Source organism: Zootoca vivipara, chromosome 4, assembly GCF_963506605.1.
Source record: "Zootoca vivipara chromosome 4, rZooViv1.1, whole genome shotgun sequence".
In the NCBI taxonomy this organism is placed as follows: Eukaryota; Metazoa; Chordata; class Lepidosauria; order Squamata; family Lacertidae; genus Zootoca; species Zootoca vivipara.
In genome coordinates this window covers 24,717,822-24,742,502 of record NC_083279.1, presented here as the reverse complement: position 1 = coordinate 24,742,502, position 24,681 = coordinate 24,717,822, and the positions used below count along the sequence as shown (strand labels likewise).

At 43.8% G+C, this 24,681-nt stretch overlaps 2 protein-coding genes across 2 annotated transcripts; one reads left to right on the top strand and one right to left on the bottom strand.

The window, feature by feature from the left end:
* The first annotated feature begins 1,630 nt into the window (after positions 1-1,630).
* Positions 1,631-10,667, top strand: PCID2 (PCI domain containing 2). The gene is made up of 15 exons (XM_060273389.1): positions 1,631-1,788; positions 2,345-2,418; positions 3,020-3,109; positions 4,431-4,504; positions 5,041-5,108; positions 5,411-5,450; positions 5,845-5,899; positions 6,418-6,521; positions 6,745-6,820; positions 6,903-7,044; positions 7,703-7,803; positions 8,212-8,285; positions 8,548-8,673; positions 9,825-9,948; positions 10,482-10,667. The coding sequence occupies exons 2-15, from the start codon at positions 2,383-2,385 to the stop codon at positions 10,569-10,571; spliced, it is 1,200 nt and encodes a 399-aa protein (XP_060129372.1). The 5' UTR covers positions 1,631-1,788; positions 2,345-2,382; the 3' UTR covers positions 10,572-10,667.
* Positions 10,668-11,666: 999 nt separating this feature from the next.
* PROZ (protein Z, vitamin K dependent plasma glycoprotein) lies at positions 11,667-24,627 on the bottom strand. The gene is made up of 8 exons (XM_035114923.2): positions 23,619-24,627; positions 22,824-22,987; positions 22,002-22,026; positions 20,340-20,453; positions 18,642-18,773; positions 14,311-14,396; positions 13,860-13,974; positions 11,667-12,307 (listed from the first exon to the last, which is right to left on the bottom strand). The coding sequence occupies exons 1-8, from the start codon at positions 23,689-23,691 to the stop codon at positions 11,790-11,792; spliced, it is 1,227 nt and encodes a 408-aa protein (XP_034970814.2). The 5' UTR covers positions 23,692-24,627; the 3' UTR covers positions 11,667-11,789.
* Positions 24,628-24,681: the final 54 nt, after the last annotated feature.

Here is a 24,681-nt window from a genome sequence, read left to right as displayed (position 1 = left end):
CAAACATCTCTTTCCCTGTCAGTCACTACTAATTCAGGCCCCTTTAGTATATAGTATACACTGCTCAAATGTACACAACTTCACAATTGCTTACAAGGGGTAGGACCTTTTAGCTGGGCTAGAACTACTGGTATGTTGCTAGTATAAGTCTGAATACAAAGTAAGACATTCATATCTGTTAATGATTCCCACTTGCCACCAAGTCTAGGCCCCTTTATTAAGACCCACTGGGTTCAAGTATTCCATCAGCTTGCAACTTCACTCATTACTTGTGCAGTCCTGTATGCAGGGCTGCCCATTGAAGGGGACAAGTCACATTGAAATCAGTTGGAATTACGGTACTTCTGGGTAAACACGCACCACCACATTTGCTGCTTTCCACATTTGTTTTGATTTGTTGGAAGCTGCCCAGAGTGGCTGGGATAACCCAGATGGGCAACATTATTATTATTATTATTATTATTATTATTATTATTATTATTATTATTATACAAATAGTAAAAGCATTAGATGATTTAATAATAATAATAATAAAAATAAAAATTTATTTATACCCCGCCCTCCCCAGTCAAAACCGGGCTCAGGGCGGCTAACACCAATAAAATTACAATAAGACATAAAAGAAAACAATTAATTAAAATACAGATTAAAATACAATATTAAAATTTAAAATGCAGCCTCATTTTAAGTAGTCCATAAATCAAAACCATGAGGGAGGAAAACACAGGGGTCATACTGAATCCAACCCGAGGGCCAGGCAGAACAGCTCTGCCTTGCAGGCCCTGCGGAAAGATGACAAATCCCGCAGAGCCCTGGTCTCCTGTGAAAGAGCGTTCCACCAGGTCGGGGACAGTACTGAAAAGGCCCTGGCCCTAATTGAGACCAATCTAACCACCTTATGGCTCAGAATCTCCAGAATGCTGTTATTTGTGGACCTTAAGGTCCTCTGTGGGGCATGCCAGGAGAGGCGGTCCCGTAGGTACGTGGGTCCTAAGCTGCATAGGGCTTTAAAGGTCAAAACTAGCACCTTAAACCCGATCCTGTACTCTGCTGGGAGCCAGTGCAGCTGGTAAAGCACTGGATGAATGTGATTCCACGGCAAGGACCCTGAAAGGAGCCTCGCTGCGGCATTCTGCACCTGCTGGAGTTTCTGGGTCAGTTTCTGAGTTTCTGTATGGCAGAACATGTGGACTGTAGTCAGGTTTGCATGAGATTCACAGACTGAATACGGAGAGTCTGGGCCACTGGTTGTTGCAAATTGCAATTCTACTGTATAAATAGGTATAGAGGTGGCATGTGATTTTCTACGTACATATAAAGATTATATGTAAACACCTAGAAGGTAGGGCGGAACAGCAACAACAAAAATGGCACAGCAGAACGGGATGAATTTAGCACCCATGATCCTGTCATTTATATCGCCTTAACTCAGATAAAATCCTTCCCCGCCCCTAAGACGAACCCTGCGCCGGTTGCTTTGGTGAGGTCCCGCCCCCTTCTATCTGAGGCGAAGAGCAAGCGGAGGCCCCGCCCACCCAGCTCTTCCCTGCTCGCGAGGAACCGCGCCGCAGGTTGTATGGCAGAACATATCACGTGGGCAGAGGGAGTAGGTGGTGCCTTGAGGTGGCGATAGCCAATCCGCAAAGGGGTAAGCTCTCGGCTGAAAGGAAGTTCGTTTTTTGTAAGCTACCGCATCGTCGTCGTTGTCGGTGCGGCTCTTCACTGCTGGGCTTCCTCGCGAACCGCCGAAACGACGTGTCTAGGAGTTGCGTGTGCTGAAACTCGACGGTAGGTCGTCAACAAGGGGCTCGCGGGGGCCCCGATGGAGTGGTTGTTCTGCGCATGCTCGGTGTGCAGCGTGGAGGACTTAGGGGCTCTGCACGTCGGGATCAGGCAAGAAAGCTAATCGCTCTCCAACCCTGAAACCCGCAAGGCCTTTTTCTTTGCAAAGCTTCTCTCGTAATAAATGTCTGAGCCTTTCAAGTGCCCCAAACCTTCCTTCGTGAATGTACTTCTGAGCATGTGCAGAGTTCCTTTTTTGGAATTTTATGGTTCCACGTCAGATATATTATCACATCCTGGGGTGGATCGTATTCTCTGCAATTTCTCTGCTCTATCTATCTATCTATCTATCTATCTATCTAGAAGTCTTATGTGTATAGCAACATCTGACTTTTAATTTAGCTGGAACATAGCCTGCTGTGCAAAGGCAAGAGTCACATCCATCCTTTTTACCCAAGCATGCAAACATTTGAGGAGGGTTGACGATAGTTTCCCCAGTCTGGTCCACAGAATAACTATTTTGTCATCATGATTCATAGTGTTCTTTTTGTTTTGTTTTCAGTATAAGGTGCTTATTTGCTTTGGAGCAACACCCTTTCAATGGCACATATCAGTATAAATCAATATTTGCAACAGGTAAGTGATACAGTTTTGTAGTGAATCTTACACATCCTTATTTGGAAGCAAGTGCCATTGAACCCAGTGGTGCTTACTTCTGAGTAGACATGTCTACCTTGGCCTTATCAGCACCACACTCTAATCAACTGAGCTAGCCATTACAACTCTTATTAGAAAGTAACTAATTGACTGGGCACAAAGTCTCTTCAAATACAGTATTTACCTTTCTTTGGCTCACTAAAATCATCCACTGCTCACTGGTGTTCTTTTAGCTGCAGGGGATATAGAAGGCTGGTCTCTACATTGGTGCAAGAAAGAATGTCACATTCCCTTGCAGTGAAACTTGGAGGTTTCCCCACTCCAGCACCAGAAATGAGGGAAATTGTCACTCTCCAGATGTGTTCGACTCAAATTACCGTCAGTTGCTGGCAGCATGACTGCTGGCCAGGGATAATCAGAACTGAAGTCCAACAACATCTTGAGGGTACCAGGTTCTCCCTAGCCTTTTCACCAAAATGGCAATTGACAAAACAAGGAATGAGAATATTTCTTACTGCTTCTGTGGGTATGGCTAGGGAATTTGTTCTATAATATTTTTGTGTGTGTGTTCCTATTACAGGTGTTAGAATCTATTGACAGCAGAGATGGACTGTTTTGTGCAGAGTTGGTGTCATTTAAACATCCTCATGTTGCAAATCCTAGACTTCAGGTAAGAGATTTGGGTTGCAATCCTGTATACACTTTATCTGCAAGTAAGACTAGCGGAACTGAATGGGGCTTACTAAGCATGTTTACTGTGGAGTAAAATGATAAAGGTAAAGGACCCCAGGGCAGTTCTCTCAAACTTGACTATGGGCTGCGGCACTCATCTCACTTCAGGCCAAGGGAGCCGGCGTTTGTCCGTAGACAGTTTTCTGGGTCATGTGGCCAGCATGACTAAACCGCTTCTGGCACAACAGGACACCGTGACAAGTGCCAAAGTGCACGGAAACGCAGTTTACCTTCCCGCCGCAGCAGTACCTATTTATCTACTCACGTTGACATGCTTTTGAACTGCTAGGTTAGAAGGAGCTGGGACAGAGCAATGGGAGCTCAACTCATTGCACAGATTCTAACCGCCCACCTTCTGATCGGCAAGCCCAAGAAGCTCAGTGGTTTAGACCACAGTGCCACTATGGAGTAAGCCCCACTGTACATGGTGGATGTTTATTCCGAGTAAACATGTATAAGCATGAAAATCTTTAGTATTTACATTAAGGGAACTCAACTGCTCTGCTGTATTTGTACTGAAAAGGCAATTTCTGCTGTAACCATTTCCAGTGTAAAATAATTGCATTCTGCTACATTATTGTGGTTAGTTGATTTATAACTGGCTTCATATTTCAACTATGTGGTTTACTTACCCCAACAAAAAGGAATCAGTATAATGCAAATTCTGCATTCAGTACCAAACAATACCACTAATATTACTACTAATAACAATTCCACATTTTAAGCAAGATAAATAAAAATGAATCTCTCTAAGCACTGTATATAAATAAGAACCACAAAAAATAAAACATTAATTACCAAGGCAAGCCATAGACCAAATAGTAAGATCTTCAGCAGCCCTGCCCATATGTTCAGCTCTTGAATACATTGTCTTTTATTGTACTTTATGAACTTTACATGCATAATTTTTTCTTGTCAGATAGTATAATAAATGTGTTTGCATGGATTTGATCACTCTCCCTCATATGCACACCATTTATGGAATATGCACTGACGTTCTAAATTTTCTCACTGATAATTTTAAAATGTTAGCGCAATAGGCCAATTGGCCACACAGGCCAATATTGCAAGCTTTATAAATGAGGAACTGTTGCTGTTGTTTCCCCACGCTGTTGAGTCAGCACGCTGTTGAGTTGCACAGTGTCCAACAAGCCCTCTTCCCCTGGTGGTTTCTTCCCCCTAAATCTAGCCCTTTTGGTTACATTCTTTTGCATGTAACAAGGTATCACATTTTTTCATTGCATTTAATTTATTATTAGCTTTCATCTCCAGAAGAAAAATGTCAGCAAGTGCTGGAACCACCTTACGATGAAATGTTTGCTGCCCACTTAAGGTAAAACTCTTTTTGGGGGGGAGGGGGGTTATGGCTTGAATTCTTGAAGATTCAAGCTACAAGTTCTATGCATTTTTTTACCTAGGAGTAAGACCCATTGAACTTAGTGCAGTGCAAAATGGAGGGACATAAGCATTGGAAGCAGTGATAGTAAAAACAGAAGAGCTGTAAGAGGAGCCCCAGTGCTCTGTATAATGTGTATGCTCACTTGAAAATCATTCCTGCTTTATTCAGTCTGTACAAGATTGCAGCCTGTAATCTGGAAAGTAAAAAATAAAATGTGTTACCCTTTAATATTCAGCTCAAATATCTTTTTAGTGTAGAGGAAAATAACAAGTATTACCTGTTGCCAAATACAAATTTTTAGACTTCAGTGCTGAAACAAACGTACTCGCAAGTAAGCACGCTGGGTAGATAAGGGATTTTTTTGCTGAGCAAATACGCAAAGAATTTCATTTCTCAATCTAGCTAAAGAAAATAGTATGAAGCTTTGCTATTGTCTCATGAATCTTAATCTTTGTCTCTCCTCTTGATAGATGTACTTACGCAGTTGCCAACCACGATTTTGTAGAAGCTTACAAGTGCCAGACAGTTATAGTACAATATCCTTTATGATTGACTCCATTAAAAGTCTGTTATGGAATTCTGAGTTCAGAACCTTCAGCATGGCCTAAAGAATGAACAAGTCTGTGTTAGGACAATATGGGCTGTTGGCTGCATTCCTGGGAGAAGATAATCTGGAATGTTGTTGAACTGAAGGATATGGAGAGATGCTGGGCTTTCGTTAGATGGTCCATGAGGCTGCCCAGTCGCTGTTGCGATTATTGTTGTCTGTGTTTGCTTTAATAACACATCATTATATAAATCACGGTGTATTAATTTTCCATAACCCTAACCCTTGCACATCTTTCCTGAGAGCCTTTCAAGCACACAAAGAAGAAAACTGGTACGTATCTGGCAAACATTTAATGAGAACTATGCCGTTGAAAAAATAGAACGGACTTTTCACCTGGAGGCAAATGCCATTTCTTCTGTTGATGTCACAATGCCATTGCATGTAAAGGGATCTCTAAATGTTTCATCATTAGTTGTGCGTAGGGCCAATTAAGGCTATTAGAAATCATGAAAACAAAGGTTGCACAGCCCCCAGCAAGAAGGATTGAAAGGACAAATGTGAAGAGAAAAGATGGAGCTTGATGTAGGGGAGCTACAGTCCCATGAAAGGGGTATCTCTGAAGACTATATATATGTGCTTGCGGGCAAACTTAAAACTGCCCCATAAGCTGTTAGACTTGGGATGTGTTGTATGCATTGTTATGTTGCATTTTATTTTTTTCCAGGGCTTTGCCTATTATGTATGCAGTAGCCCTTGATCTTCGAATTTTTGCTAATAGCGTAAGTAGTATCTTTAGGGACTAAGTTACTGGGTGCCACTGAGGTTGCTGGGTGGGGGTTGAAGGTGTATCTCATCTGGGGAAAACCTTGGGGTTTTTCCTGTGCTCATCCTGAGACTTACCCTGCCTTGGGAGCGCTTGCTCTGCATATTGCTTTGAGGTTTTCTTACACTCAAGAAATATATAAATTTGGTTAAAGAAATTGTTCTTGGGGTCTTGTTTGCAGTGTAAGCAAGACACGCATTGCTTCTACAAAGCAAGCATTTCCTATGGAGCAGTTGTTCTGACTGCAGACAATCTAATTTTGTTGGTCGTGGGGTTGGGAGGAGAGAACTGGCCTACGGTGTGTTTAAGGACATGTTGAAGATGTCTACTGATTGTGCAGCCGTGTGTTTGCAACAGGCGGGGGGGGGGTTGATTCATTCATTTCAACACTTCATATCGGTTGCTGTTAGGAAAAGACAAAGGCCTGCCAGTAGGAGTATGACTGTGTCTCTTGGTTGCTTTGTGTCACGATAGGCTGACCAGCAGCTGGCAAAGAAAGGCAAAGGCAAAGTTGGTGACATGTTGGAAAAAGCAGCAGAACTTCTTATGAGCTGTTTTCGTGTATGTGCCAGTGACACGTAAGTGAACACGCTGTTTAAATTGGACCAGGAATAGCCTGCATGTGTCTGTATATGTATATAGGTGGAAGCTTCGTTAGGTTCTGTTGTTTTTGTTGGTTTGCAAAAAAGTGGACCAGAGACTTAAGAGGATTTTCCTTGTATTTTAAAAAAAGGTTTAAAACAATATCCTGCCTTTTAAAATACAATCTGATCCTGATGCATTTTTAATGTTTTTTTATAGTCGAGCTGGCATTGAGGATTCCAAAAAGTGGGGCATGTTGTTTCTGGTGAATCAGCTGTTCAAGATTTATTTTAAGGTACGACCTTGAACCAAACTCCTAAAGCAAGCCTGCCGTTTTGTGATGATTTCCCTCTGCTAACGTCAGGCTTCGTTTCCAGATCAACAAGCTTCATCTGTGCAAACCGTTGATAAGAGCAATTGATAGCTCAAATCTCAAAGATGAATACAGCATGGCACAGAGGGTTACATACAGATACTATGTTGGACGGAAAGCCATGTTTGACAGTGACTTTAAACAAGGTACTATATTGGTTTGTTTTTTTTTTTTTTGCCAAAAGTGTTATGCGCATTGATGTGGTTTTATGCGGTTTGTATTGGTGCATCTGTCTGTAATGCCATTGTGATGTGATGTGTTGCATTGGTGCAATAGTTTTTACTTTCACCTTAAGCACTATCTTAAAGCCACAAGTTATAGGAGTTGGGTTAGTTAGCCTTATTAGCTAAGTCTCTCTGCAGATGCACTGCTGCCCATTCAAGAATGCTGTGGGCTTCGCAAGACTCTTTCCTATCTATAATCTGTCATTTGAATTCTACTCAGTATTGATCCAGAGTAGATCCCAAAGTATAGTTAGCAGAGTAACAACGTTGCAGGATCCCCCAAAAAATAGACCAGAGGCATTTCATCCAGCAGAGCTTTACTGCTCCTGAAGGAAATAAATGCTATTAAACGTGAGTATATACAAGCCACACCTCAAATATGATAATAAATACTTGGTGGGGGGGGGAGTGGCGGAGGCTGGTTTTATTTCAGTGCGAATACTTGCAAAACTGTAAAATAAAGGACAAAAAGCCGTGAACATTTTCCAGGTGGCTTTGACACCATTATTCTAAAAAGTGTTTCCTTACCATTGGTAAGTATGGGGCACCTGTTTCATTCATCTTCTTTTTGTGTTTTCAGCGGAAGAGTATCTATCTTTTGCCTTTGAGCACTGCCACCGCTCCAGCCAGAAAAACAAAAGGATGATTTTAATTTATTTGCTGCCAGTGAAAATGTTACTGGTGAGTGGCATCTGAACATATCAAAATCCTTTGGGCATACTCCAGCGCTTTGTAGCTGCGATCTGTGTTTTAACAAGCTGCTCAGACAAGTATAGGCTAGGGTGAAGCTGCACAACATGTAACTTCTCAGGCTGAACGTGTGCCGCCGCTGCCACCACCTATGGAGAAATCCAGCCACATGCTTGATAACTAATCGGCGCTTAAAGTTCCTAGTTCACAGCAAAACCAAGAGGTGTGTTCGGCACCTGTTAGTTTATGCTTGGCTTGGTGAATCACCAACTCAGTGGTGAAAATTGCAGAATGGCTCAATTGGAACTCTGCTGAGAACCATTCCAGAGGGCTGGATTTCTTCAAGAGCATGATGTCCTAAAGCTGTCAAATCAACTTCAGTCTGTGCTTTGATTTCAGGGCCACATGCCAATGATCCAGCTTTTAAAAAAATATGACCTCATGCAGTTTGCTGAAGTTACAAAGGCTGTGAGGTAAGTTTCATTTCTTTGACAGAATCTAAACTTTTATGAGCTGATTTCCACATTCACAACAGGGCTTCCGTTTCTTTCCCTCTCCCTTAAAACCTTCCCTACTGCATAGAAAACTACTGTGTCCAGAAGAAACAGTTCTCCTTTTCCCTGTCCAGCCACCTCCTTCCCTATGTCTATGTATCATACGTAGGAAGGACATGCTGTATGTGCCTGCTTTGAAGCAAGCCTTTTCAAAACTCTTCTTAATTTTAAATTCCTCTAGTGAAGGGAACCTTCTTTTATTGAACGAGGCTCTGGCAAAACATGAGACATTCTTCATTCGCTGTGGTATCTTCCTTATTCTCGAGAAGCTGAAAATCATCACCTACAGGAATCTCTTCAAGAAAGTGTAAGAAGAGTATCACTTGTGTTGTCTGAAAAGGCAGTCTGTGATGAATATGTACTTAGAGTTATTATAATAATTTCTGGTGTTAAATATAGGGAAAAGCCATCTTGGCTTGAATCATGTTACCTCTTTTGTTCTTGCCATTTTTGTTAGCAAAAAGAGTCCTGTGACATTTTGAATGGCGGAAATAAACAAGCTGAAGTTTTTCCTTCAGAGCAATTGGTTCCTTTTACACCTATGATCCTTTTACACCTAATAATTAGGAACTTGTGTTCCTAACTGTAAGAGTGCTGATTAAAAATGTATTTTCCTGTTCGTAGGCCTAGATTTACACCTGTGCCAGATATTCCTGGAAGCAGTTGTTAATGTAATAGCCATTATTGGTTTTCAAATCCATTTCTTGGTTTGAGATCTACCTTTTAAGATTTGGTTTAAAGACCTGGGAAGTTTTACCTGAAAAGGGAAGACTATCCAGGATGGGGAAAAGACTGACTCTGACCCTTGACTCTGCCTCTGGTCCTGCTGGCATACAAAGATTCAGCCAGGCTGCCATTTTTTTTATTAAAAAAAATTGTTAGGCGACTCTCCCTTCTGGTAGCCATGATGCTAGTTATCTTGGAAAAATTTTCTAGTAACATTTCACTGAATAAGAACAAAGCTTGTAGAAATTAAGTTAGGGGCAAGAAGTAAAAGTGAATTACATTGTGTTAACTTTGTTTTCTTTCTTTTTTTAAAAGTTAAAGAAGTTGACAGATTCAGCAACAACTGGCATAACCAGATTATCTTGCCCTCTAACCCTGTGCTTTCAGTACAACTTTAGGTTTCTGTCCCACCTCAAAAATAAAGGAGGACGCAATGGATGCAGCTAAGCTTGAGATTTTAGTGACTAAGTGAGGTTTATTTCCCCCTTAAATCTTTGTCCGTATATTATAACAGGTTGCACCCAGTTTTGAATCTCTGCTGAGGAAAAAAAAATTGGTTGGATTAGCATGGCCTGGCCTTTAGGTGGGGCTCAAATGTGGTTTCCCCGGATAGAGAAAGTATTTTGTACTCCCCCATTTACAGAAATATGAATTGGTACTTACAGGATAGAGATGGTGGGACTCCCATCTAGGTTTGCTACAGTAACTGTGGTGTACTTTTTCTTCTTTCAGGTATTTGTTACTCAAAACTCACCAGCTGTCTTTAGATGCCTTTCTGGTTGCCCTGAAATTCATGAAAGTTAATGATGTTGATACGGATGAAGTCCAGTGCATTCTAGCTAACCTCATATATATGGTGAGCGTCGTGGTTTTTCATTCATCATGAACAAATGAAACCATTCTTCAGAAATGTGTTGTTGTCGTACCAGGCCTATATAAAACCACCAACTCTCAATTTATTAATGAACACTGGCAAGTTATTTGCATATATGGTGGCATGCAACGACTATGCATAGACTTGTGCATGTTCAGTGCAAATAGTTTATAAATGTAATATTAAAGTATTATGCAAGGGGCATTTTCTTAGCAGTGGTTTTACATACTACCACGATGCGTGTACAAAAGGATGTCTGCTATCCTGTGCAGGCCTCTCACATTGCCCACTTTCTTTTCTGTAGAAAATGAAAAAGGTTTGCCCTTTTTCTGGCTTTTCATTCACTACTAACTACACAGCGTCCCATTTAAGTAGCAAATGAAAAACCATTGCTTTTATAATGTGATGATGTTATTTGGAAGCCCTGTGCACTTTACTGAATACATATCTCATTCTAGCAAAAGTCTATAAAGGGTTTCACCTTTGCAATACTAATATTCGTTTTCCTCTTCCAGGGTCACATCAAAGGCTATATATCGCACCAGCACCAGAAGCTTGTTGTCAGCAAGCAAAACCCGTTTCCTCCACTGTCTACCGTCTGTTGAATCTGCTGTGACCTAAATGGAGATGTGCTGTCCATCGACGCTGGTTGCTGTTGGAGCAGGATGGAACTGGCCGTGAATTTAGACCAAATCTGTTGGGAGTACTCATGAGTATTTAAGCGACTGCTATAATGAAGTGGGGCTTTCCTGCTTATTCCTCCCACCCAAAGCCACTCTGCACTGTCATAGGACCTTTTCAAACAACATGTGGACAGAGGCTGCAGCAGGCTAGGGAAAATGGGAGAACCTGGCAAGGCTGTCTTGTCCAAGCCTTGTAGAAAACTGCAAACTTGTTTTTAAAATTGTTTTTGTAAAGTTATGTCTTCTTTTGACACCCTTTGGTTAAATGTTACCATAGCTGGAACAGTTGAAAATGTGTTTTGCAATGATTTGTATCTGATATTGGCTGACTAAATAGCGAATAACAGTAAACATTTATCTTGTGGTATCTGTGTGTTCAAGTGACGGAGAAAGGCTAGGAAATCATTTTTTTCTGAGAGGATTGAAACTTTTATTTATTTAATTGGACGTTTTAAAAATGCTTTGGTGTAGCTTGTTTGCTTTCCTCATGCACCTCTGTGCGACCTTCATTTAGCATCTTTTGAAATAGTTGACTGCAAAAAAAGACATTGAATTTACAAAGAATAATAGTTGGTATGGAACACGTCTGGTTTTGTAAAAATAGTTGCATAGCTCCATTTTGTTAAACATTCCGATTCCTTTCTGCAGTACACATCCCAGGAGTCACAGAAATAAATGTAAATGTAGCCATGGAAATCAAAAGGCACCAACAGTTGCGATAACTCAGGACCAGCTAGAACTGTGTACCTAAACATTAGGAAGAACTTCCTGACAGTAAGAGCTGTTCGACAGTGGAATTTGCTACCAAGGAGTGTGGTGGAGTCTCCTTATTTGGAGGTCTTTAAGCAGAGGCTTGGCAGGCATATGTCAAGAATGCTTTGATGGTGTTTCCTGCTTGGCAGGGGGTTGGACTGGATGGCCCTTGTGGTCTCTTCCAACTCTATGATTCTATATAGCTACATTATTATTATTATTATTATTATTAATGATGTTAGTAATGTGTTCTGTTAAAATGCATAAAGGGCAAAAAGTTTTATTTTCAAGAGTTAATTGCACATAATTTTTACAACTGACTTCTACACAAATACATACAAATGCTGGGCCTTGCCATTCCACATATTCCTATGCCCTTGCTTTCAATTAGTCCATTTTTTGCTTAAACCACATCATGTATCGTGTCGTCTTAGTGAATATAAGTGTTTCCCACTTAGTTGCTTCTGTTGCCCATGGTTCTAAAACACCCGTCAGAAACCAAGTGCCTTTATAGTCAACAGCACTAAAGCTACCTCCAGCCAGTAGTTCTCCCGATACTTCACGGCTATAGCCACAGAATTCCCTTGTTATCAGTGTCCTGTTGAGGATTTGCTTGCATTCGTCTCCATTGAGGTACGAAACTGACAGCTCCGCCGTTGAACCTGTGGAGTTATTTCCATCGGCTTTCCAGCCACTGAGAGTGGCCTCCCGTTCCGAAATCAGCACGTGCTCCGCAAAATCCCTCTCTGGGATGCATATGGGCAGGTGGCGGCTGCTGCAGCCAATGTGCTTTTCGAGTTCAAGCAAAGCCAAGTTGTTCTCACCGGTGTCGCTATCATAGCGGATGTGTATATTTATCTGTTTCACAGGTATTTCTTGCCTAGCTCTTTGCAGCCTGTTGATTCCTATGCAAGTAATGATGTACCCGTTAGTTGTTGCAATAGCATTTGCTTGGAATAGGCTCACATTGGCAAACACATAGTGCCTTGAATTGGAATAAGCACGTAGCCATTTCTCAATAGGCCTTAACGACATTATACTCGTGCAATACTGTTAGTTTCCAAATGCATCTGGACTGTCAGCAAATCCTTTTTTGGTGAGAAGAGCAAACATCTGATATGGAACTCACAGGAATTCATGTGTATGTTTACTGCCCTTTCACTCCAATTTTTATAGGGGCAAAAAGAAGAGAAACCACAGAATGTTACAACCGTACTGTTGTTGAAAATGTAATTTACTCTTGCCCAGGTCAAATCCTGAGTGGGTTGACTTGGCAAAGCTAGAAAAGTTCTCTAGAATTCTTACAACTCTTAATACGGATTTGGTAAGGTTGGGCATGTGTCACAGTGATCTGCTTATTTTGGAATGCAATGGTGAAGTGTAATCTTTTGTTGGTTATCTACACCAATTGCCTGAACCAAAGTGGTTGCAGTCTTGTTAATAATAGTTCCTGCACAGCCCCCAGTGTGAAATGAATGGAAAGTGCACGAAAAGTACCTTCATGCGCTTTTGCGTTGCAAAGAGGAGACATGCCTGAGATGAGTGTGAGCTTTCAAAATTGAGATAAAGGTGTCAATGAAATTCTACTTAATATTGATCCAGAGTAGATTCCAATGTATAGTTAGCAGAGTAAAAATTTAAACACCTTGCAGGATCCCCCCAAAATAGATCAGGCATTTCATCCAGCAGAGCTTTACTGCTACTGAAGGCAAATGAGCATAATGGTCACAAATCCAGTACATTCAGGATTGGCACTAAGAAATCCAGTTGCAGCAGACTTCACTCAAACTTACAATAACTTATAATAAGTCTAAACCAGGGGTCAGCAAACTTTTTCAGCAGGGGGCTGGTCCACTGTCCGTTAGACCTTGCGGGGGGGGGGCGAACTATATTTTTTTGGGGGGGGGATGAATGAATTCCTATGCCCCTCAAATAACCCAGAGATGCATTTTAAATAAAAGCACACATTCTACTCATGTAAAAACACCAGGCAGGCCCCACAAACAACCCAGAGATGCATTTTAAATAAAAGAACACATTCTACTCATGTAAAAACATGCTGAATCCCGGACCGTCCGCGGGCCGGATTTAGAAGTCGATTGGGCCTTATTTTGGGGATGCCTGGTCTAAACCTTAACACTAAGCATACTATGTACAGAACACCACACCAGAAAGATAAGAGATATAAAGAGAAAGTAAAACCCAGGCTCCATCTGGCCTATTATTAGTCAGCATGACCTTGACAGAAAGAGATAACAGAACCAGTTTAAACCATCTGTACTCTGCTTCTCTGAAGGAATAACCCAAACATCATGAACCTTCTGCTTTTATCTTTCACAAAGAGAAGCTTCCAGCACCCTCTTGAATTAAGTAGAATAGGAAAGATCTATACACATCAGATCAATACTTTATGCACTAAGAAATGCAACCTGACAAAAGGGTCATTTGGCTACCTACCAATCACAGCGATGATGGGATTCAGCCGTGCACATTCAGCTGTAGTCAGGACAAAGTTAGTTTTCAGTAGAACACCACCACAGAACCATTCTCCTTCCGAGTTTAAGAGCAGGACCTTGGAAGCACAGAAGACAGTACATGGCTCTAATTTAGTAATTTTAAGTCCATAGGGCAGGACACATTGTTCTTCTGCATCCCATTGCTGCTCAGAGCACAGCATCAGGGAACACACCATTACAGAAGAAAAGCTCATTTCTGGTGTAACCACAACCAGTCAAAGGCATGTTGAGTGCACTGCAAATCGGGCAAAAGTTTAGAGGGGCAGTTGAGAGGAGGGAAGAGAGCAAGCTGTGGTCTGAGCAAGGAAAATGGGGGCAGACCTGCCTAAGCACTGGTTAGGCACATATTTATAGCAAGTCTAGATAAAGGCTGTGTTCAACATTTCACATACCTGCCAAGGGAATCCTCTCTGGATTGTTTCGGTGGCATCCAGCTGCACAGGTAAGTGGTCTTTATGTCTGCCGCATGCACACTGATCTAACCATGGTAGGTAAAAATATGGAGAAATGCTATGGGTGTCTTCCAGAACTTTCATTCATCCTATATAATAATGTCCATGTTGTCCCTGCGTCCAGATGTCCCGTGTGTCCCTGGGTCACTGCGCATGTGCCCCAGGGATACAGGGATTGGACAGCAGAGACTGCGCGCGCGCACTCTCCCCCCACTCTGCCTCCTCCAACCGCCGCTCCCGCCGGGGTGGAGGCCGGCGAAGGCCTCCTCACAACCCTCCCTGGCCGTGAGGAGCGGCGGTTGGAGGAGGCGGGGGGGGGAGAGTGCGCGCGTCCTTCCTGTCGGCGGCTGGGGGAGAGGAAGGAAGGAGGAGAAAGCGCCGCTTTCTCCTCCTCCGTTCCTGTCCCCCTGCCGCCGACAGCAAGGACGGGTCCCAGGGTTCGGAGAAGCGCTGCGCAAGCGCTTCTCCGAACCATGGGATGTCTGCTTCCTGTCGGCGGCTGCGGGAGAGGAACGGAGGAGGAGAAAGCAGCGCTTTCTCCTCCTTCGTTCCTGTCCCCCTGCCGCCGATAGCAAGGACAGGTCCCAGGGTTCAGAGAAGCGCTGTGCAAGCGCTTCTCCGAACTCTGGGATGTCTGCTTCCTGTCGGTGGCTGCAGGAGAGGAACGGAGGAGGAGAAAGCAGCGCTTTCTCCTCCTTCGTTCCTGTCCCCCTGCCGCTGACAGCAAGGACAGGTCCCAGGGTTCGAAGAAGCGCTGCGCAAGCGCTTCTCCGAACCCTGGGAGTTCTGCTTCCTGTCGGCGGCTGCGGGAGAGGAACGGAGGAGGAGAAAGCAGCGCTTTCTCCTCCTCCGTTCCTGTCCCCCTGCCGCCGACAACAATGACAGGTCCCAGGGTTCGGAGAAGCGCTGTGCAAGCGCTTCTCCGAACCCTGGGAGGTGTCCTTGCTGTCGGCGGCTGCGGGAGAGGAACGGAGGAGGAGAAAGCAGCGCTTTCTCCTCCTCCGTTCCTGTCCCCTTGCCGCCGACAGCAATGACAGGTCCCAGGGTTCGGAGAAGCGCTGCGCAAGCGCTTCTCCGAACCCCAGGATGTTCTAGAGCCCGTTATTGAACGGGCTGAAATACACTAGTCCTATATAATAAAGTCCAAGTTGTCCCTGCGTCCAAGCTGTCCCGTGTGTCCCTGGGTCACTGCGCATGTCCCCCAGGCACACAGGGATTGGACGGAGAGACAGGACGCACACGCTCTCTCTCTCTCTCTCCCCCCCCCCACCTCTGCCTCCCATTCCCCTGCGGCCGCCAACTGCCGTTCCCGGCCGGACAGCCGTTGGGACATGGAGCGGAGTGGGGGGGGGGCAAAGGAAGATGTGTTATTGGGGGGAGTTGAGAAGCAAGGAAACCGTAGCGCCGCTCAGAGGAGGAAATGCCTTTGAAACCCCGGCTCCCCTGGGCTTAGGCAGCCCCAGCCTCCGCTGAAGCCCGATCCTGCATGAAGCAGGTGGCCTCTAAGGGAAATCCACGAATTAAAGTCCAGGCAGGAGGCAGATCTCGGCTCTAACATCATCCGCTGCTGTGCCTGCTTGGATTTTTGTGTGTGCGTGTTTTCATGTCCGACCATTTATTGCTGTAAAACAAAGATATAGAACGGGATGCCTTCATTTTCCTTTCCTCTCCCTCTCCCTCCCTCCCCGAGGGTGTTTACTTTTCTTTTTTCCTCCACAATAGGAGAGGGGGAAAGAGGAACGCTCCAGGAAGTGAAGCACCCCCCCCCCAAAAAAAATCCAGGATCCTTACAGGTTGGGGACACGCAATGGTTAAACAAACATTTAAAAACAGTATACCACTTTTTCAATAACTAACATTGAGGCAGAGTCGCCTCTGAAATTCTGTAGGACAAACCTTTTTAAAAAAGTACTGAGGAGCACTCTAGGTGTCCACCAGTCCTTTAATATTCTTGAGGGTGGACATGGAAAGGCTTTTGCGCTTTCTACTCGCTCCTGCCCCTCCCGCAGCCCAGCCTCCCCTGGAGAATGAGAGAGAGAGGGCGGGGACTGAGGGAAGGGACAAATTTGTTGATCTTCCACTGGGTAAGCCAGATCTGCCACAAGCCTACTCTGTGCCTGGGAGACTTATGGGAGGACAGAATTCACAAAATGTAAAATGCCATTAACAGCATTTATATATGGTCAAACTATCTCTCTGCTTTCTGGAACAACATGTCCCTGTCGTGTCCTTCAGGGAGATACTGGGAATGTCTTTTTAAAAATGTGTTCTGCAGATTTCAAACTTGGGGCAATACCTTGATTTTAGTAAATGGACACAACATATCAGTACACTGCTTCTCTTCCATCCCTCCACTCACAGTAAATGGGGACAATAAAAGTTTCAGAACAGGCTTGAGTTTCAACCAGATCCGTTATGAGTGTCAGTTTACCAACAGTCCCTTGCTTCAGAAACCAATACAGATCAGGAGATTGCAGAGTAAATGAATTTACATGTATTTTAGACACAGAAAATATTTCCCAATGTGCAAGTAGGTGGTGGTGGGGGAGGCAAGCAGAGCTGCTTTGAGAAAGTAAAGATGCTATTTATGCTGCAGCATTGCAGACACTATTGCACTGACCTGAGTAGGCTTCTTCTCAATGCTTCTCAAGTTGCATTGTTCCACCACATGTTCTGGCAGCAGCAGGAGCGCGACCCCCTCTGGGCGGGACAATGGTGCGACCCCCTCCTCCCACCTCCTGGCAGCTCCGGCCGCCCCTCGCAGCTCGGAAACCTTCCTCAGGCCTCATTCCGCCCCCTTTGGAGGCCGGCTGGGGAAATGCCTCCACGACGAGCGGGGCTCACGGCTTCCCCTCAGCCCCCTTCCCTTTGTCTCGCCTCCCTACCCCCTTTTCCCAGCGGCAGGAGCAGGGCTCGCTCCGAAACTCATTGTCGGTTGTCGGGCAGCAACGCCTCTGAGCGTGTGCAGAGTGCCCGCACTTTTCTAGCGCCCGTTTACCTAACGGGCTGAATGACACTAGTTTTTAATATTACTGGTAACTTCTTTGCGGGGGGTGGGAGCCCAGACACACCACCAAACCCAAGATGAAATCAGATCCTCGGATGACGAAAACAAGCACAGTTCCTTTCCATTTAGCTATAGTTTTGCTCGGTGGGTTTTGTCATGACTCTGAAATTAAGTATTCGTTTCTCCCCCTCAAATTTGCATTGTAAAGAAGGCTTGGGCTTTATACCAAGCATGCATGCATTTTAAGGACGATGTGCACGTCACAAATTTATGAATGTAATTTGTTTACTTTCTTCCACGGGAAAGAAAGAGTAACTTATTCCTATGGTTCTAGTTACAGGTAGGTAGCCATGTTGGTCTGAGTCGAAGCAAAATAAAAAAAATTCTTAGGGTAGCACCTTAAAGACCAACTAAGTTTTTATTTTGGTATGAACTTTCGTGTGCATGCACGAAAAGTGTGCATGCACACGAAAGCTCATACCAAAATAAAAACTTAGTTGGTCTTTAAAGTGCTACCCTAAGAATTTTTTTATTTTGCTTATTGCTATGGGTTGGTGGGGAAGGTACTGTGCTTTGGGGCAATGTTGCAATGGGGGTAGGGCTACCCAGTCTCCACCAAAAGGGGACCCCAGTGGGGACCCCATCTCTGCCTGCAATGTCCAATCATCTCCCTCCCTCCCTCCCTCCCTCCCTCTCTCTCTCTGTCTCTCTCTCTCTCACACACACACACCAATACCTGCAAAATAACAGTTCTCTATGCATACTCCAATCATGATGATATACATTTTTCTCATAGTAGTAGTAAAAATAATAACAAAAGGGGACAACCAGCAGTACCCGGTTACGAATGGAAGGAACCCCCAGGAGCAGAATGGGACTTCCCCTTCCTTTCCTCCCCTCCCCACCGCAGCTTCTCCAACTCCAGAGAGCTGGGAGACAAAGGACCAGAAAAGAGAATTCCATTGCACAAGCATGGACTCACATGGGGTTGGATATCATCCAGTCTTTGTACAGGGATTTCCCATAAGGGCTCTCAGAAAAAAATATCCCTGCAATCCTTAGCAACCCTGTAAGAGAGGCAGCTATCCCCATTCTACAGAAAGGGTAGAAGGAGGCTGTCAGAGGCTTGCCAAAAGCAGCCACTGGGTTTTATGACTGATGTGATGACTTGAATCACAGTTCCTTTTCTTAGCTACTATGGTACATTGGTCTGTATTGTTGCCTCCTTAAATAATTTATTTTATTTTCCATTTTCTAGACTTACCTTGGGGAAGGCACGATTTAGCATCTTTCCCAAGTTCATAGGCTTTTGCGCACGAACAGCGGTACGACATCAGTTCTGGATAGCAGAAGTGCTGGCAACCCTCGTTTATTTCATGGCGGCACTCATTTTTAGCTACGGGGGGGACGGGACATTTAAAACTATAGAACAAGCATTTAAACATAGGACAATGTTCAACAATGTCCACTCACTTATGCAGAGGAAATATCCTTGCACAACAGTACTTCACTTCTCTCTGCTCCAGCCTCTGGTATACCTCCCAAAATCTAATCTAAGGGGTTCCCCAGGAGTTTTGGGGGACTCCAGGAGGGAAGGAATGAAGGAGAAGTCATGTTGCGCAAGCAGACACCAGCTTGCACTATATCAGATCTCACCCAAAATTAACAATCAACTGAAATTATCTTGTATAAATTAACATGGGCTCCCTTTCCCTAATATTGACTGCATTTGTTTTTTTGATGCTCAATTATTTTCCCAGGATCTGCTGGCTTACCGCTAGTCTCTATATTTGTGTGAGATACATTACACTTGCAGCATCCATTAATTCCTGGCAACGTTTCCCAACAAAGACTAAGCTGTAATCTAGCTCTAGTTACAGGTAGGTAGCCGTGTTGGTCTAGAGACCAACTAAGTTTGTCATTGGTATGAGCTTTCGTGTGCACAGTGTATCTGAAGAAGTGTGCATGCACACGAAAGCTCATACCAATGACAAACTTAGTTGGTCTCTAAGGTGCTACTGGAAGGAATGTTTTTATTTTGTTTCAACTGTAATCTAGCTGTAATGGTCAGATTTCACTTTTGACTATGGATGTCAAGAGTTTACATCTTGGGAATAAATTTAAAACAAAACAAAAAAGAAAGAAAGTAATTCACACATCCATCATTCGCACAAAGAACAACTGCCTTCATTATCAGAAATGGTGAGTTAGGTTCACCCATGGGATATTCTCATTAGAGAGCTGGAGGGAAGAGGTGACTCATCAATTTATTCTCTCTGAAGCCTTCCATGCGTCCTGAAAATCTGTTCAAGATGTGGTTGTTAAGACCCTCCCACAGGAACATGGAGGTGGCATGAGAAGCTATAGGAGGAAGGCGGCGATTGGTGGAAATCACCTCCCATCACCATCTGTTTTTTTTTTCTGTTTTAAAGCAGAAGCATCTCCCTAGATCTGTTCCATCCGCAAATGGAAGGATCAAATATGTAATATCTTGCTTGTCAGACAGAAAGGGGGACAATTGTGCACAATGCCCTTGTGAATTTTCCTATGGCACCTAGTTAGCTATTGTTGGAATGTAGAGATTAGTAATGAGTAATTAATAATGATATTACTTGACATAGGCTGGATCTAGACACACCAAAGAACCGTTTCAGGTTAAAGCGTTGTAAATTTAAACAGGGAAAACAGGTAGAGAAAAATGGGACTCCACATCGCCATCTGGTGGCACAATGGTTACAGGTAGGTAGCCGTGTTGGTCTGGATCGAAGTAAAATAAAAAAAATTCCTTCAGTAGCACCTTAAAGACCAACTAAGTTTTTATTTTGGTATGAGCTTTCGTGTGCATGCACACTTCTTCAGATACATTGTGGTGGCACAATGTTATATTTAGAGAGATTCCTTTACAGTCTTCTAGGAAATGATGTGGCACATGCCTCTTTATAAAGAAAACATTGCCATTTACCAAAAGCACAGCTGGCTCCTTCAAAGCCATCTCTACAATCACATGTGTAGCTTCGGATGCTGTCCTTGCACACGCCATTATTCAGGCAGGGGTTGGAGGAGCATGGTGCACCATCTGGGGCGGGGGAGAGGAAATATTAGTAGTCAGTACATTTAGAATAGTGAGAATATTTTCTGCTGCTCTTCTGCTGCTGCATCAAAATTCTTTTTGTGAACCCCATTCCCTCTCCTCTAAAAACCCACATTTCAATAAGGGATGTTGCCCAGTTTTGGTAGTCCTGATTTCAGAATGTGAATCTTGGCAACTCTTGGAAGGCATGATACCGTCAAGTTAATCTGTATCCAAACTGCTTCTGAACCAAATTTTTCTGCCTACTTGCTTGCTGCTGCTCCTGCAGTGGGAAGGACAGAAATCTATACCCTTTGCAACATAGGAAGCTGCTTTAAACTGAGTCAGGCCAATGGTCCACCTCAGTTGTCTATGCTGATTGGCAGCGGATCACCAGGGTTTTGTACAGACAACATCTCCTACCTGGAGATGCCAAAGATCAAACCTGAGACCTTCTGCTTGCAAAGCAGATTCTTTGCCAGTGAGCTATGGCCCTCTGACACTTGGAAAGCAGCTGTGGCTGCAGCCCAGGTGCCAGAAATGCTGGGAATTCAGCTTTCCTGGCAAAAACATGTGAACTCTATTTCCCCGCACTTCTGGCATCTGTTTCACAGCTGTAGCAGAGTGCCAAGTACCAGATAAGTCAATTTGGCCCATAAGTGGACTTGGAATAAATCTAAACATTTCCCAAGTTTGGAACAGAATAATTGGGTTTTCTAGACCAAATTACTAATTGGACCAAAGCCTAACTGGATTGGTTTGCCTCATCACTTATTTCAAGGGCAAATTTTCTACAATAATTTGACTCACACCCTACTTCTGTGATTATCCAGTTCAAGAGGCAAGTCCAAGAATGGAGGAGAGCTGGAGGAATTGAATGTACTTGTTATTTATGTATTTTCCCTGCCACAGAATAAAAGAGCAAAATGAAGTACTATATTAGCCTCATAACATATGCTCTATTATAAACAAATTTCCTTGGGTATAATGAGCAACTCCAATAAATCCCTTTGTTTTTAATATAATGGATGTAAGGGTGACTCCCTACAGGGAGCCAGCCCCCATCATCCTAACGTCCACCTCGCCAAGCACAGGGAGCAGCAGTGGGTCTGAAGCAGCCAGGGGGGAGAGGAAACTCGGAGGGAGAGAGAAGCCAGCATGCGGAATGATGGGAAAGCTCAGGGGAGGAGAGATGTAGGCAAGGGCTCAAGGATGCTGGAGAGCCCTTCCACCGCCTTGACAGGGAGGAGGCTGAGAGGGCATCGCTCCTTCCGTCGCAAGAGTTAAGGAGAGCATCGCGACACAGGTCAAGGGGGAGGCGTTTTGGGGTGCCCCGACTACTTTGCTGGCATAGGGACAGACGTACGCCATTGCCGGATTCTGATTCGGAATGAGAGGCCATGGTTTAAGCTGTCTGCACTATAAATACTTTGCACAATTAAAGTCTTTAAAGACAAACTGGACTCAAGCGGAGTTACTCTAGAGCAGCCACGACGACCCTCTGACAGCATCCAATAAAAAAATAATGAAATACAAAACTGAAAAACTACTTACCAAAGTAGCCATTCCAAAACTTGTCCTAGGGGGGAAATGTAATTTTTTGTTTTTAACAGTGGACCATTTCTCTCTCCCTCTCTCCCTCTCTATCCCCTAGCAACATATCATGCCAAATATAGGATTACCACAGAGGTCTCCAAATTTACGTGGGCCGGTGCCTCGAGCACCGATCGCGCTGTGGGCCGGAGTGTGCGGGAGCACACACCCATACGCGTGCACACACGTGATTTCCGGCGCACTTCCAGGTCGCCGGAGCATCGGACATAGCTTGTGCACATGCGCATGGGCCTCCTCCGACCCGGACGTGTGCCGGAAATGACACTCGCGCATGCGCACAAGCTATTTCCGACGCTCCAGCGACCCAGAAGTGGGCAGCTGCGCTGCGCCGGTAAGAGCGGGCAGCGGCAGTGTGCGGACGGGGCCACTGGGGGCTGGATGAATGAGCTTTGCGGGCCATATCCAGCCCCCCGGCCGTAGTTTTGGGACCCCTGGATTACCACCTGATTTCTCTGTGTGATTTTGGACAGAAAAAGTTAATGGGGCCAGAAAGATTGCTTAAAAGATCCTTAATAGTAAGATGAGAACCAATGTGGTACAGTGGTTAGAGTGCCGTACTAGGAAATGGGAAACCAGAGTTCTAATCTCCACTCAGCCTAACCTACCTCACAGGGTTGTTGTGAAAAATAGTGCAAGAATGAATATATCTTAAGAATTTATCATTGGTTCAGCAATCTTAACAATTGTGTCATGGATTGGATTTCAATGCCCGGTCTACAGCTTGATTGATATGCCCATAAAGGAAAAGTTTAGAATACATACAGTTTTCTCGGTGTCTTCAAATACTTCTCGAGCTTCTTCATATGTGCACCTTTCTTCAAAGCATTCTCTTTCCAAATTACCTTGGAGGAATTCTTCGAAATACATGAATCTGGCATGCTTAGACCTTGCAACAACTTGATTTGCATCCCTGTCCGACAAAAACACTGAAAAAAGGGGAAAGGTGGAGGGGAGCAAATAGAATTTGCCCACAAACCTACTGGGCGCAATCTCTCTCCATGTGCCTTTTGCTTCCTGTGCATTGAGGGATCAGAATAGCTTTCTGTAGAGTCAAGCTGGGGAAACTTCTTCAACCATTCGAGGCACCCTTTTGAGTAGGTTATGCTAGTGGTAGGTGGTGCCACGGGCAAAAGTGTTCCAGAACTTTGAAATGTATTTCACAGACCATGTGACCGAACCACTAATTTTGGTTGCATCTGATGAAGCAGACTCTATTGCTGAGAGCTCACATATATATACATGCGTATTATTTCAGAAAGTGCAAATTGGGCCAACTTGGCTTTAAAAATGAGAACCAAATCAAATTTCACTCCGATCCCTACTACCAAATAAACTGCATTTATATAAATCACGGAATCTGCCATGTGAGTTAAACCAACTAAGTTTTCAAACATTAACTGAAGAAGACTGTTTTGGAGGGGAGTAACTCTCAAAGGTACAGATTAAATGACAAGTCTAAAAGTCCCCGACTCCCATGTTCATATATATATATATATATATATATATATATATATATATATATGGCAAATTAACACTGTTGTGGACAAAACACCATACCTGTTGATTCTGCCTGATGAAAAATGAATGCAAGGAAGAGAAACCATATTGTCCAGTTGTTGTGAGTTCCCATTTTGGTTCCCTTGGAACAGTTAACTGGATTTCGCCTGCTTAGCAGCTAGCTCTTGGGTGAAGTTACTGAATGACTAAAGTTTAAAGTTCAAGAACCCAGTAAAAAAACAGAAGGGCAATGGTAGGACCTAATGTTTACAAATGGAAGCTCTGAAAGAAAGGACTTCATACCTACAGAAACAGAAAACAAGTGGCAGGAAGCATTCCAGGGTATCTCTACAAATTCTGAAACTAAACTGCAGAGATAGGGCGCAACTAACCAAAATTTACTCCGTGTTGTGGCAAGATATTTCAACCCATTCAACCCCCTTCCCTCAGCAGCTGAAAGCAAATTGGGTCCCGTAAACAGGCGAGGGCATTGAGATACCCTAGAACTTCATCATGCCAGCCTGTTGTATGGATCTTTTGGGACTCTGTCACTGAACTAGGACACATGAAGCTACTCATCTGCCCTAATCCCAAACAGATTGCATACATTCAGTTGCAATTACAGTTTTGCGATTTGTTCCACCCAAACAGTTATTAGGAATGAGATGCTTAAGAGCATAATTACTGTAAATATGTGTACGATTTGCATTTGGCTTATGGGTGTTAGGATTTTAGGAAGTTGGAAAACGCTGAATGTTGTTCTATTGAATCAAAATCCCTCATCTGTAACACTTTTTTGGGGAAAATACACATTTCTAGCACTGGTTCTGCATTGGTACTTTGCGACCACAAGAGGGAGAACGCACCCAATTTAGTGGACAGGCTTTCTGCCCAGCTATAGGATGGGAGAGTGTGAGTCACTCGAAAATGGGAATGAAACAAAGACCATCAAGTATTAGCTATGTACATTCTCTAGCCAGATAAATAGGTGGAGGTTGGCCCATTCAGATGCAGGCTAGCAGATGATTTGTGATTTCTGAACAGGTTGGAATACTAACTTTCTGTGACAGCTCTCAACTCGCATGGCCTGATAACATGCTTTCAAAAAACAAAACAAACCCAG